This window comes from Coccinella septempunctata, chromosome 7 (assembly GCF_907165205.1).
Source record: "Coccinella septempunctata chromosome 7, icCocSept1.1, whole genome shotgun sequence".
Lineage (NCBI taxonomy): Eukaryota > Metazoa > Arthropoda > Insecta > Coleoptera > Coccinellidae > Coccinella > Coccinella septempunctata.
This window is the reverse complement of record NC_058195.1, coordinates 30362634-30378019: the sequence shown is the minus strand read 5'-3', so window position 1 is coordinate 30378019 and position 15386 is coordinate 30362634. Positions and strand designations below refer to the sequence as shown.

The window sequence follows — 15386 nt, the reverse complement described above, 5'->3', positions numbered from 1 at the left end:
AGAATTCTAGATGTTCTTCTTCTTTTCTGCATCTTTTTCTTCCGAACAATAATAATAAACTTCGGTTCGTTTCATGGAAATTGTCAACTATGACTCATTATAGACTGGGCTTCGAAATTTCAAATTATACCTGAGCAAGCGTACCCTCATAAGATGAAGTCATTCGGTTGGTGATATTCAGTTTTATAGGCATATCCTTCAGGCTAATCTACAGCCCCTTTTTATTCAAATTTGATAGGGAAAAAATTGAGAGAAAAATCATATCTCTGAACTTTTTGAAGCTGCGAATCATGAATCCTGGAACGCCTATTTATTTCCGAATATTGGATAGATGAACTTGTCCCAATAATTCGTTAGATTCGAGTAGATAATGAAGATTTTTAATTTTATTACTACACACACCGGCAAATTTAAATGAACGGAGATGAATTGTATTATTCTTTCTCATAACTTTTTTGCGGCACAATTTAAAAGAATCATTCAACGGATAGATAGAATTCGAAAATTACAGTGAGATACTTCAATATTATTCATTAGTATAGACATAAATGTAGTAAAGGAGGGTGAATGGTTTTTAAAAGAATAAGAACAAGATGTGGACATGGAACCTATTTGACTTCTCTTTCGCTTCTCTTGCGAAAGGGAAAATAAATTGAGTCTAATCCTGACCGTTTCTGAGAAAATCAGAAATCAGAAGAATGTAATATAGTTAGGGAATTAAGAAAATGTTTCTAGACAAATTATGGAAGTTAGGTATAACAAGAGGCAAATTGAAGCAAATATTCAATCTGACAAACATTGTTTTCTCTGAAAGCAGACACACGCTTCAAATTCTGCCGAAATCTGATAATTTTTCGTAATTATGACATCCCATATCTCAGAAATAAACCGAGCAAAAAAAATTTATAAAATCCATTTGTAACATCTACCGTTTGTTATACCTACTCTGATACACAGTGTATATTAGGTTTTTCTCCTCTCGCTACTTTGAAGATCGCACATATTTGGGAATTCCGCCGAAGTAGAAACTTTTCCATCAGAAAATAAAAAGACATATATGATTAAATATAGATCATACAAAAATGAAAAATATGGAAAATAAAAGTGTCGAAATACAATTTTTGTTTTTGACTTTTTGATTCTGTAATATTTATATCGCTTTAGCTGGTCGTGAATACGTCATTACATTGCCAATATGTGACAATAAGGAAAAAATTCTTGACATAGTTCTTCTAGGAGAGTATGCAGTTTGTATGGGGCACATAAAAATTGTAGATTCTTTTGAAGAAAGGAGCATGTCTATTCGTGAACTTTATCGTTAAGTATTTTCTTATCGAATACCTTGTGTTATTGGGATCAACATCATAAAATTTTGGGAAAAATATTCCTTCATGATTCTAGGAAATGTTAGTCCATTCCAGGAATAATTTGATAGGTATAATGGGATTTTGGGGTACGCTCTCACTTTACAAAGTGTTGCTGTGCAAATTGATTTCTGAAAGGTTAAGTACGGTATAATTTAACGGTGAAGTGAGAGAATACCAGGTTATTTCAGACATTCATAATTTCACAGTTAATTCATCTGGAATATTCTCAAAAATATTGGTTTTTTAGAAAGTAAAAAACGATCTCAAACAGCGGCAGATACTTATACTTCATACGAAATTTGTTCATTTGGATTTAATTGTAGTTTTTTTTTTGAAAATACAATAATATTAAAAACACCTAGATCTGGTAGGCACATATTGATGCCCCAACTCATAATTTTATGAGTGTGGGGGTAGTTATGTTTAGCCGTCTCCATGAGGTGATTCTACAACTAAATTTCCATATTTCTTATTTATCATATTATAATAATAATAATAAACTTTATTCACAAAAAATCATCGTTACATCATTCACAATGAAAATGGGACATGTCAAAAACAGAAAATACACAAAAGTGATTATGCTTAAGTTTGACTCATTCCTGACAAAAAATCAAGTATGGTGTAGGGTTCCTGCTGTATTAAGAGTTCATGAATCTCTCTGCGAATTTTTTTGAATTTATCAATCTCCCTTATGCGTCTTGGCAGTGCGTTGTACAGTTTGATACACATATAAGTACAAGATTTTTCGGTGGAAGAGAGGTTATGCTGAGGATAAATGAAGTAGTCGTTCCTTGTGTTATATGAACGGGTCTTTTCGAACTTTGTGAAGTATTGAGGCTGTTTATACACAAATTGTAGGCATTTAAATATATAAAGGGCAGGTAAAGTAAGTATATTAATAATGAGGATAAATTCAGATGCATACCACCCGACGATATGAATATCGACAAGTGTTACGATCTGAATTGAGCTAGCCAATTTGTCATCGTCAAGGCCCCCAAATGGAGTACGCTCCACCGAAGAAAAGCAGATGCTGACCATGGTTTCGGCCTCATTTGGCCTCATCAGAGCAACATAGCATTTTTCCACGGTGGAGAACGTTTGGAATTGATGGAACTTTATTCAATGTTGTCATGTTCTCGTGGGTATTATTTACCCACAGCGCCATCCAACATGAAACGGTATCCGATTCAATCCCCCCCAGATAGAAACCAAGACGAAGACGATAGGTTTGTTCGTAGAGTGGTTCACAACGGTTGTGAACTGTGCAGAGCAAGCGCAAATGGATTTTCGCTACCCTAAAATGGAATTGCGCTTGCTCTGTACAGTTCACAACCGTTGTGAACCACTCTACGAACAAGCCTAATAGCATATGTCCCATATTTTCCCTAATTCAGCACGCCGGCTCGCTTTTGCGAACGTCGGACGTATGATGAGAAGTCTGAGACGCGCTCGGTTCGTGGCAGGGTACGATGCCGGCGGTACAATAATAAAGAATGATCACGCCTAAACAGGGAGGCAATGAATAAAAATGCTATGTTGCTCTGCTGAGGCCAAATGAGGCCGAAACCATGGTCAGCATCTGCTTTTCTTCGGTGGAGCGTACTCCATTTGGGGGCCTTGACGATGACAAATTGGCTAGCTCAATTCAGATCGTAACACTTGTCGATATTCATATCGTCGGGTGGTATGCATCTGAATTTATCCTCATTATTTTTATTATACCACTAGGAGATTGCCTTTGATGGATAAACTTATTGTAGGTTTCGGATATAGGCAAAGAAGTTAATATAAAAACGATTTATTTCGCTACAGTTTCGGATCTTATTTGATCCTTCTTCAGGCTGCAATAAAATTCTTATGTAAGGAAAACAGATTTTATAAAATACAGAGGCGACTCACCGAGACAAACCAAACGAACCTTTACTTGTATCAATCATGAAACTAGAAATCCACCGACATTGCGAACTCATAAAGGAAGTCAAAAAACACATAAAATTTTTAAAAAAACCGAAAATGAAATCTGAAAACACATAGAAAACATGTATCGAATCTCAGAGAAAACATGAAACAATATTCCATCAAACAGTTAAAAATAAATGAACTAACAAATAAATTAAATCAACCAATATAAACATACGATGTACATATAAGTAAAATATTTGAAAATGTCGAAGAGATAAAAATATAATAAATTAAAGACAAACATCAAGACCATGCATCAAAAAGAGTTAGAATAATCCTAACAAATGGTAGACAAGAAATCTGCTTTACATGAACGAAAAATAAGAACTACCAAAAACAAAAACAACAACATAACCTAAATGAAACACAGGTCAACTATTGCATCTATTAATTATTACATTGTATATTGAACTCAAATTGTCCAGGTCCGATCTGAAATTCACACAACTGTTGGATCTCTTAATATAAAACATCTCAGCGAACAGTCTTTTTCTATAATTGTCCTCTCTGTGGAGAACCTCTACATTATCTATATTAAAATCGAATGAATGTCCAGTTGCGAGGTGGTGTTCAACCAGAGCTGTTCTCTGATTCGAAATTGTCGTACACGATGACCTGTGGTTCGAGATTCTACTGGTGAGGTGCTGCTTGGTTGTGCCAATATAGCATTTCTCACAGTGACAACACTTAATCTTATAAATGACATTGGACAAGAATTTTTTTGGAGTCTTGTCTTTGAGACAACTGAACACCAAGTTGTTCAAAGTGTTCTTAGAATAACTAATTATTTTAAAGTTCTCCTTGTTGAGGACAGATTTAAGTTGACTAGACAAACCAGGAACGGACAACAGTTTGAAGTGTTTCACGTTTGTTTGTTCAGAGGGTGCGTTTTCTCTCCGAGGGTTAGGAGTGTGAGAGTTCAATACACTATTAATGAGTCGGGCAGGATAGCCATTTTTATGTAAGTCTTCTCTCAAATGTGTGAAGTTCTTTTCTCTGAACTCAACACTGCAAAGGTTAGTAATCCTTAATTTAGACTGTGTGATGATATTTATTTTTTGATGTAAGGGGTGTAACGAGTTGAAGTTTATGGTCCTACTAGTGCTCGTTGGTTTTCTGTAGAGATCAGTTGATAGCCTTCCACCCACTAGATCTCTGAAAATTCGGACATCTAAAAATGGAAGGGAATGATTCAAGTCCTCCAACTCGTAGGTGAAATTTATCTCAGGAACTATAGAATTAAAAATCGATAGGACGCGTTGAACAGAATCTTTTGGGATAATAGCGAAGATATCATCTACGTAAACTAGTAAAATTAGAAATATGGAGTCCAATCTTCTCTGAACCTCTGATAAAATGAAATGCATGACGAGTATTGCAAATAGAGATGAACAGGGAGCTCCCATAGGGCAACCTGAAATTTGTCTGTAAAAACAATCCATAAAGCTGACATAACTACACCTGAAACAGAATTCCACCAGTTCCACCACAATTCCGAGATCCAGGCTAGTTGAGTCCTCCAGGAGATGCCAATATTTTCGAATAAGCTCCAAAACAAGCTCCTTCTTGACATTTGTGTAGAGGCTTTCAGCATCGAAAGAAATTAACACATGGTCATCGGGGACGACGATGTTCCCAATGCGATCCAACAATTCTGTTGAGTTTTTAATACTGTAAGTAAACATCGGGTTAAGGTTACTTAGGATGTTAGAAACAAACTTAGAAATATTATAGCCAGGTGATCCAACAAAAGAAACTATTGGGCGTAGAGGAAAACCCTGCTTGTGTATCTTGCATAGTCCATAAAGTTTTGGAGGAACGCAGTTGTATTTCGATAAAGAATCTTTCTGATCCTTTGAGATGTAATTCTTCCTAAATAATGATGAAATAATTTTGTTGGCTTCTTTCTGGAGGGAGATGGTAGGATCCCTAATTAGAAGCATATATGTGTTTTCATCTTCGACGATGGTTACCATTTTTCCCTCATATTCAGACTTATATAACACAACGGTTCGATTTCCCTTGTCTGCCTTGGATATAATTATTTCTGGATGACTTCTCAGGAAAACTTTGGTTTCTTTGACCAAATCGATTAGGTGATGGTCAATTGGTCTTAAAGATCTATCAATCCAAGTTCTACTCATGAAGTTGGTTATAATGTTCGAGCATAAAGCCCGCTTTTCGTCTCTTATTTCTGATGAAGCTTCCTCCTGGACTATATTCTCCACGTCCTTCAAAATTTCCAAGAAAGAGATATTCTTTGCTTTTTGTGGGGCTATGAATTTAGGTCCCAATGCTAACAGAGAACAGACATTGAAAGGCAGAGTCACCGCCGTGCAATTAAATAACCAATCCGAATTCTCCTCCAACCTGAGCACACCACGATTCTCATCAAGATCATCCAATTTCTTATTGAGAGAAGCACACAATCTATGATTGAGTCGTCCAAAAGACCTATCCTGCATGAAAATGAAGTTCTGAATGACTACATGTGGTAGTATTGAAGAGACTTTCTCAATTATGATTCTGATACTACTCTGAATCTGACTGATTTTCCAAAATGTGATCCAAATTTCCAAATTCAGACATTTATTCTTGAATGCTGCGATCACTCTATCAACACATCTCTTATAGGGATGATCGAATATCAACATACCATAAATAGATCCAAAATTCTGCTTGATATGTCTAGGAATGAGCTTACGCCTTCTACACGCTGTTAAAAACATCTTCCTACTCTCCAATGTCACCAACTTCTTCCGAAGAGATGACCAGTCTTTTAAAAGGGTTCTAGCTGTTTCCTCATATAAATCTGCAATATCCTCAAAGAATGCCATGACAGATGGACGTTGCTAGAGATTTCACCGAAAAATATATATAATACCACTGGGAGATTGCCTTTGATGGATAAACTTATTGTAGGTTTCGGATATAGGCAAAGAAGTTAATATAAAAACGATTTATTTCGCTACAGTTTCGGATCTTATTTGATCCTTCTTCAGGCTGCAATAAAATTCTTATGTAAGGAAAACAGATTTTATAAAATACAGAGGCGACTCACCGAGACAAACCAAACGAACCTTTACTTGTATCAATCATGAAACTAGAAATCCACCGACATTGCGAACTCATAAAGGAAGTCAAAAAACACATAAAATTTTTAAAAAAACCGAAAATGAAATCTGTCAACACATAGAAAACATGTATCGAATCTCAGAGAAAACATGAAACAATATTCCATCAAACAGTTAAAAATAAATGAACTAACAAATAAATTAAATCAACCAATATAAACATACGATGTACATATAAGTAAAATATTTGAAAATGTCGAAGAGATAAAAATATAATAAATTAAAGACAAACATCAAGACCATGCATCAAAAAGAGTTAGAATAATCCTAACAAATGGTAGACAAGAAATCTGCTTTACATGAACGAAAAATAAGAACTACCAAAAACAAAAACAACAACATAACCTAAATGAAACACAGGTCAACTATTGCATCTATTAATTATTACATTGTATATTGAACTCAAATTGTCCAGGTCCGATCTGAAATTCACACAACTGTTGGATCTCTTAATATAAAACATCTCAGCGAACAGTCTTTTTCTATAATTGTCCAAAACCAACGAGCACTAGTAGGACCATAAACTTCAACTCGTTACACCCCTTACATCAAAAAATAAATATCATCACACAGTCTAAATTAAGGATTACTAACCTTTGCAGTGTTGAGTTCAGAGAAAAGAACTTCACACATTTGAGAGAAGACTTACATAAAAATGGCTATCCTGCCCGACTCATTAATAGTGTATTGAACTCTCACACTCCTAACCCTCGGAGAGAAAACGCACCCTCTGAACAAACAAACGTGAAACACTTCAAACTGTTGTCCGTTCCTGGTTTGTCTAGTCAACTTAAATCTGTCCTCAACAAGGAGAACTTTAAAATAATTAGTTATTCTAAGAACACTTTGAACAACTTGGTGTTCAGTTGTCTCAAAGACAAGACTCCAAAAAAATTCTTGTCCAATGTCATTTATAAGATTAAGTGTTGTCACTGTGAGAAATGCTATATTGGCACAACCAAGCAGCACCTCACCAGTAGAATCTCGAACCACAGGTCATCGTGTACGACAATTTCGAATCAGAGAACAGCTCTGGTTGAACACCACCTCGCAACTGGACATTCATTCGATTTTAATATAGATAATGTAGAGGTTCTCCACAGAGAGGACAATTATAGAAAAAGACTGTTCGCTGAGATGTTTTATATTAAGAGATCCAACAGTTGTGTGAATTTCAGATCGGACCTGGACAATTTGAGTTCAATATACAATGTAATAATTAATAGATGCAATAGTTGACCTGTGTTTCATTTAGGTTATGTTGTTGTTTTTGTTTTTGGTAGTTCTTATTTTTCGTTCATGTAAAGCAGATTTCTTGTCTACCATTTGTTAGGATTATTCTAACTCCTTTTGATGCATGGTATTGATGTTTGTCTTTAATTTATTATATTTTTATCTCTTCGACATTTTCAAATATTTTACTTATATGTACATCGTATGTTTATATTGGTTGATTTAATTTATTTGTTAGTTCATTTATTTTTAACTGTTTGATGGAATATTGTTTCATGTTTTCTCTGAGATTCGATACATGTTTTCTATGTGTTGACAGATTTGATTTTCGGTTTTTTTTAAAAATTTTATGTGTTTTTTGACTTCCTTTATGAGTTCGCAATGTCGGTGGATTTCTAGTTTCATGATTGATACAAGTAAAGGTTCGTTTGGTTTGTCTCGGTGAGTCGCCTCTGTATTTTATAAAATCTGTTTTCCTTACATAAGAATTTTATTGCAGCCTGAAGAAGGATCAAATAAGATCCGAAACTGTAGCGAAATAAATCGTTTTTATATTAACTTCTTTGCCTATATCCGAAACCTACAATAAGATTATTTTTATTCATTGCCTACCTGTTTAGGCGTGATCATTCTTTATTATTAGTAAGTATATTGTTTTTTTTTTAATGCACCTCTACAGGTCTCCCTATACTTCATCTTGAATATACTTCTAATGGCGAATTTCTGTATTCTGAATATAGATAAAGCGTGTGGGCTATTTCCCCAGAACATCACGCCATAACTTAAAAGGGACTGGGAGTTGGAAAAATATACTGCCATAAAAAATTCGACAGTAAACTCGGTGCGCAGTACACGCAGTGTGTATACTACCTTGTTCAGTTCACGAATGTGTTCGGCCCACTCAAGGTGTTTGTCGATGGTTACACCAAGGAATTTGGTATGATCTTTCAGCTCAACTGGCTTACCATTGAGAGTAATCGATAAGTTTTCGGATTTTCTTAGTTTGTGAGAAAAAAGGACCAACTCGGATGTGGCATTTAGAAGTTCCTGTAGGGCCGCCAGAATTTTCTGGCGAAGTATGATATTGGTGTCATCCGCGTAATTAAAGAAGAAATCATACAATCGAGGAATTACTTCTGGCATATCATTCACATAAATAAGGTAAAATAATGGACCCAGAATGCTGCCCTGAATCACACCTCTTATTATTTCCGTTATGGTGGATCTATAGTCCATTCCATTTACGTTCAACTCAACATATTGAAAGCGTCCTCGCAAATAACTTTTAATTAAATCCAGCTGTCTATCTCTACTGCCATATATTTCGAGCTTCGTTATGGGTACCTCATGAATAACCGAGTCAAAAGCCTTGGAGAAGTCAATGAAATACCCCAACAATATATCGTCTCCCTCCAAACCCTCAGTCAATGTCTCAATGAGTTTGTAAATGGCCGTTTCAGTGCTTTTACCGGGAATGGAACCGTGTTGCTGACTATTGAACACACCAAACTTCCTGAAGAAACTATATAGTCTATTGTATAGAACTTTTTCAAATATTTTCGAGAAACTGTCAAGTAAACTAATTGGTCTATAATTTCGTAGATCAGTAGGATCATTCTTTTTGAAAGTTGGTTTTATAACAGTTGTTTTGAGTTTTTCAGGAAAAATTCCATATTTAAAACTATTATTAATAATATATGCAAGAGGCTGGACTATGTTGTGTATTGTTTTTTTATGACATTTATTGGTATTCCGTCTTGGCCTGTACTTTTTTCATTGCTTAGTATTTTTACAACTTGATGAATTTCAGATTCAGTTACGTCGAACATGTAGAATGAATTTTCCACGCGCTTCACAAAATTAACATGTGATGGAGAATGCAAGTGAGAATGTTATTCAGGACCTCGAAACACATCACTGAAATTGTTTACAACTTCTTGGGGAGGACCTAGCTTATCAAGTTGATTTATGCTAGTGTTTCTACCAGTTTTGTTATTGATGAGTGACCAAATTGTTTTATTTTTATTTGCCGAGTTGTTGAATTTTTCAAAGTAAAAATCCTGTTTCGCTTTTTTGATTGTCGCATCATATGTTAACTTAAGTTTCTTATAAGCTGGTTCCAGTTCCGTATTATTGCTTGAAATTACATAAAAAATATCTAATATACTTTTAAGCCTTTTGATTTCTGGATTATTCAATGGTGCGAATTTATTTTCAGGTGTTAATTTGATCACTTTTTATCACTGTTTATGCCAATTGTTCAGGAATAATTTACTATTATCAGTATTATTTTCAAAACTTATTGAAACATATATTTATTGGTAGTTTTTCCAACATTCATTTTGAATCGGTTTCAATATTTGTAAAAATAAAGTTATCGACGTGAAACATGTTCCGCCGGAGACAAAAAGAATGGTACGATCTGACCAGCCCGCTGGCACAAAAATCAACCGACCCACCGGGAATTTTCCCGGTTACCCGGCGATCCAATCCGCCCCTGAACATAAATCTGTGAATATTTTGAAAATAACATTGAATTTTCCTTCAGATTGAATATAGGATTCCTAGAATAACTAGGCACTTATATTGACCATACTCTGCCCATAGGTTTCAACACTCGAAACGTCGTAAAACTTTTTTTTATGACATGTTTGGGAGTTTATCGCCATTTCGAATATTCTGAAGATATTGAAGTTTTCCTGAAGAAATTTGTCCAGAAGAATTATTCAGAGGAGTGTGACCCACTGGTTTCACCATTTCACCGGTGAAAATCACCGCAACTCATAAAGCAAGGTATGGTATTCTGCCTAATTCAATATAAAAAACTTGTGAGTATCTGAGTGGCATATAAATTTGGATTCATTATTATTTCAATAGGTATTTGGACAAACATACATATTTTCAATGTAAACACCAATAAGGTACATACATGTAGAAAGATATTTTTATTACCCTTGATTAACTTTTGACGTTGTTGTTGCTGTTCTATTGTTGTTCCTATTGTTTGAATAATGAGAAACTGATAGAAAATGGGAATGCTAGGGAGTTGTCAATTTAGACGGAAATTGAAAAAATACTTTAGTATTCAGTTCTTCAAAAATTTGTTGAAAAGTGTTGAAAAATAACATCAGTCGAGACGCGACCGTTATTTAGAAGAAGTAACGACGAATTTAATATCGAAGACGTAAGGTTGTATCAAAATTGTGTGTTGCAATTTTCCTAAAAATACTGTCTACAACATTTTCCCCACGGTGTTTTCTCAGAGAGATGTGTTTAATGAAGGTGGTGATGATGGCCGTCATTGGATGATTTTCCACGAACAATTGCTCGAAAGCAGTCAATCCAATGTTGCTCCTCACGTCTATTGCCGCCCCCTCACGAAGAAGAAGATCGACCAAAACCGTCTTTCCTGTACGGGATGCTATTTGTAAGGGTGTCTCACCAATTGATGTATTCTTACGGTCGATATCAACACCTCTGTGTATGAATTTCCTCGCCAGAAACAGGACCTTTTCGATAGAGCATGTGCGAGATGCAGCAATGATGTGGAGGCAGTTGTTTCCTATTATATTTGTGGCATTTGGACCTAAACCGTAATCGAGCAGTTTTTCGATAAAATTCATATCTTGGGGTCTAAACTTCACCACTAAATGTAGTAAGGTATTTTGCAAACAGTCAACGGCATCTAGTTGAGCACCATATTTCAGTAACTCTTCCAAGCATTTGTCTTTGTTGGCCGCAGAAACACACAAATGAATTGGTTTGTAACCGTAAAAATTGCCTTCTTGCTCTATCTCAGCGCCATACATTACTAGGTGTTTAATTAATTTGTAATGTCCGCATAGCACTGCGTGGTGAAGACAAGCATAGCCAATAACATCGGTGCATTTCACATCCGCCCCCTCTTCCAATAACTTCAACATTGTATGTTCTTCTCCAGCAAAAATTGAAGCTCTGAAAGCGGAGTTAATCCTATCCTGGTTCTGCTTCAGTTTCTTCCTCGCATATAAGAGTAACACCTTCTGTGAGAAAAAAAATTAGGAATTAATTAATTGATGCAGTTGAAGTTCCAGAATTTTTTATCGCTTTCATAAGCCAATTTTTTCAGAGCCAATGTCAATTTGAAATGAAATATTGATGCAAACAATTCATGAAGCAGGTGAAGAATTTTGATTGCTCTAGTATTTTAGATGAGCGAATACCGTTACGGTTCTAGTTTCTTCCGAATTAATAAAATTTCAAATTATATACTTTGTAACAATATTAGTACACCGTTCAAGTTTTCAGTTAGAATACTAAGGATGGTTGTTACTCAAGAGGTGTGAATATTACAAGTTCAACATTTTTTCAATTTTAAGAGACAGAATTTTGTAAAACATTGATGTAAGTTTCTTTAGAATTCAAAAATTTAAAAATTTCTTCGTAAAATAAAAGATACACCTATGACAAATTAAATTGGATGTCAGATTCTGATTGAAGTTTGGAAAAAATAAATGATTGAAAGAATGTAATTTTTATATTTCTGTAGAATTTGATGAATTAAGGAATTTGCTTCGATTTGTGAAAAGTAGAATTGCAGATCATGGTAGAAAATGAGGGAATCAATTCCATTATAACCGTATCCGAATTATAACCGTAGACCCGCCCTTGTCAGATCACGAGCAAATATTTATGGGAATTCTTGGAATTGGGACCTTACTGGCTTTGAAAGGGGCATTGGAATTGGGGCTAAACTGTAAAAATTTTTTTGGTAAATAAGATTTGTTGACATTATATGTGACTTTGTATTATATGTTTTTGAATAAATTGTAGACCTGAAGATGCAAAAGGCAACTTCTGCGAAATGTCGCCACGGCAGTTGTATAACCATTAATATTTTTTATTTAGTCCTATTTCCTGAAAGAATAGATCCGTTGAATTAATTATGGAGGACGAAAGTTCTGGTATAATTTTAATAAAAATAAATTTCTTCGACATATTTCCATTAGTTAACTATTCTTCCAAATATTGAGTTCAGTTATTTATTTCTTATATTCAATCCAATGTTACTGTATCGTTAAGCCTTTGATATATCCTCGATGAATTTAGCATTCAAGTATTTATTCGTTCTATAGAAAATTGATTTCAATATTTCTCGCATATGAGTATCTCTTTCAACGTCAATTTTTTTTATTCTAAGCCAATATTACCCGTTACTCAAGGGAAATGAATCGAGGTATTAATTATTTCACACAAAGGTACTACACATACTGAATATGTATACAAACGGAATTTCAGAGATCGAAAAAAAGTACCTGAAGAAAACTATTATTAGATTCCATAAAAATATGCCGGTTAGCATATTTTGTAGCTTAATTTTAGCGTTGAGTCAAAATTATTCGGACTTACCTTATTGACACATAGTATAACGATCAAAAACAGAATAAAGAAGAGTTCGACACTTAGGAACAACATTTTGAAAGCACCAATAACTTTAGACTTGTACTAAGCAGAGTGTCTTTCGCACTAATGAAACTCAAATCGCAGAATACTCAACTATTCATCAACCCGGTTAAGTGGTGAGAATTCTAGATGTTCTTCTTCTTTTCTGCATCTTTTTCTTCCGAACAATAATAATAAACTTCGGTTCGTTTCATGGAAATTGTCAACTATGACTCATTATAGACTGGGCTTCGAAATTTCAAATTATACCTGAGCAAGCGTACCCTCATAAGATGAAGTAATTCGGTTGGTGATATTCAGTTTTATAGGCATATCCTTCAGGCTAATCTACAGCCCCTTTTTATTCAAATTTGATAGGGAAAAAATTGAGAGAAAAATCATATCTCTGAACTTTTTGAAGCTGCGAATCATGAATCCTGGAACGCCTATTTATTTCCGAATATTGGATAGATGAACTTGTCCCAATAATTCGTTAGATTCGAGTAGATAATGAAGATTTTTAATTTTATTACTACACACACCGGCAAATTTAAATGAACGGAGATGAATTGTATTATTCTTTCTCATAACATTTTTGCGGCACAATTTAAAAGCATCATTGAACGGATAGATAGAATTCGAAAATTACAGTGAGATACTTCAATATTATTCATTAGTATAGACATAAATGTAGTAAAGGAGGGTGAATGGTTCTCAAAAGAATAAGAACAAGATGTGGACATGGAACCTATTTGATTTCTCTTTCGCTTCTCTTGCGAAAGGGAAAATAAATTGAGTCTAATCCTGACCGTTTCTGAAAAAATCAGAAATCAGAAGAATATAATATAGTTAGGGAATTAAGAAAATGTTGCTAGACAAATTATGGAAGTTAGGTATAACAAGAGGCAAATTGAAGCAAACATTCAATCTGACAAACATTGTTTTCTCTAAAAGCAGACACACTCTTCAAAATTTGCCGAAATCTGATAATTTTTCGTAATTATGACATCCTGTATCTCAGAAATAAACCGAGCAAAAAAAATTTATAAAATCCATTTGTAACATCTACCGTTTGTTATACCTACTCTGATACACCGTGTATATTAGGTTTTTCTCCTCTCGCTACTTTGAAGATCGCACATATTTGGGAATTCCGCCGAAGTAGAAACTTTTCCATCAGAAAATAAAAAGACATATATGATAAAATATAGATCATACAAAAATGAAAAATATGAAAAATAAAAGTGTCGAAATACAATTTTTGTTTTTGACTTTTTGATTCTGTAATATTTATATCGCTTTAGCTGGTCGTGAATACGTCATTACATTGCCAAAATGTGACAATAAGGAAAAAATTCTTGACATAGTTCTTCTAGGAGAGTATGCAGTTTGTATGGGGCACATAAAAATTGTAGATTCTTTTGAAGAAAGGAGCATGTCTATTCGTGAACTTTATCGTTAAGTATTTTCTTATCGAATACCTTTTGTTATTGGGATCAACATCATAAAATTTTGGGAAAAATATTCCTTCATGATTCTAGGAAATGTTAGTCCATTCCAGGAATAATTTGATAGGTATAATGGGATTTTGGGGTACGCTCTCACTTTACAAAGTGTTGCTGTGCAAATTGATTTCTGAAAGGTTAAGTACGGTATAATTTAACGGTGAAGTGAGAGAATACCAGGTTATTTCAGACATTCATAATTTCACAGTTAATTCATCTGGAATATTCTCAAAAATATTGTTCTTTTAGAAAGTAAGAAACGATCTCAAACAGCGGCAGATACTTATACTTCATACGAAATTTGTTCATTTGGATTTAATTGTAGTTTTTTTTTGAAAATACAATAATATTAAAAACACCTAGATCTGGCAGGCACATATTGATGCCCCAACTCATAATTTTATGAGTGTGGGGTGGTTATGTTTAAGGTTGACAGCCGTCTCCATGAGTTGATTCTACAACTAAATTTCCATATTTCTTATTTATCATATAATATTTTTGCTTTTCACCAAGAAATCCGGTTTTTATGCAATCCATAATTTTTCCGTTTTTTTTTCGACCTTACGTCATTAAAATGGGCATAACTCCCCAACCTTGGATATTGAACAGAAGCAGATATGGGCTACATCGAACCGGCCCGGGAATTTTCTTCCAGACCGGCACACTTAGAACGAAAAAGTAGTTTTGGTGAGGGTTCAGTGGAGTAGCTAGCATGAAGTGCTATGAAAAAGACGTTTTAATGAACATACCCAAAGGAT

General features: G+C 34.4%; 2 protein-coding genes and 1 long non-coding RNA gene across 3 annotated transcripts; 1 reads left to right on the top strand and 2 right to left on the bottom strand.

Moving 5' to 3' along the window:
• Nucleotides 1-3706: 3706 nt before the first annotated feature.
• LOC123317749 lies at nt 3707-6838 on the bottom strand. Its single transcript, XM_044904359.1, has 2 exons — nt 6397-6838; nt 3707-6338 (listed from the first exon to the last, which is right to left on the bottom strand). The coding sequence occupies exon 2, from the start codon at nt 6170-6172 to the stop codon at nt 3707-3709; it is 2466 nt and encodes an 821-aa protein (XP_044760294.1). The 5' UTR covers nt 6173-6338; nt 6397-6838.
• A 1214-nt stretch (nt 6839-8052) lies between these two features.
• Nucleotides 8053-8294, top strand: LOC123316990. Its single transcript, XR_006538128.1, has 2 exons — nt 8053-8143; nt 8202-8294. It is a non-coding gene; the product is annotated as an uncharacterized LOC123316990 (long non-coding RNA).
• Nucleotides 8295-10872: 2578 nt separating this feature from the next.
• LOC123317748 (serine/threonine-protein phosphatase 6 regulatory ankyrin repeat subunit B-like) lies at nt 10873-13156 on the bottom strand. The gene is made up of 2 exons (XM_044904357.1): nt 13091-13156; nt 10873-11724 (listed from the first exon to the last, which is right to left on the bottom strand). Exons 1-2 carry the CDS (start codon nt 13154-13156, stop codon nt 10873-10875), a joined length of 918 nt encoding a protein of 305 aa, XP_044760292.1.
• Between the last annotated feature and the right edge of the window lie 2230 nt (nt 13157-15386).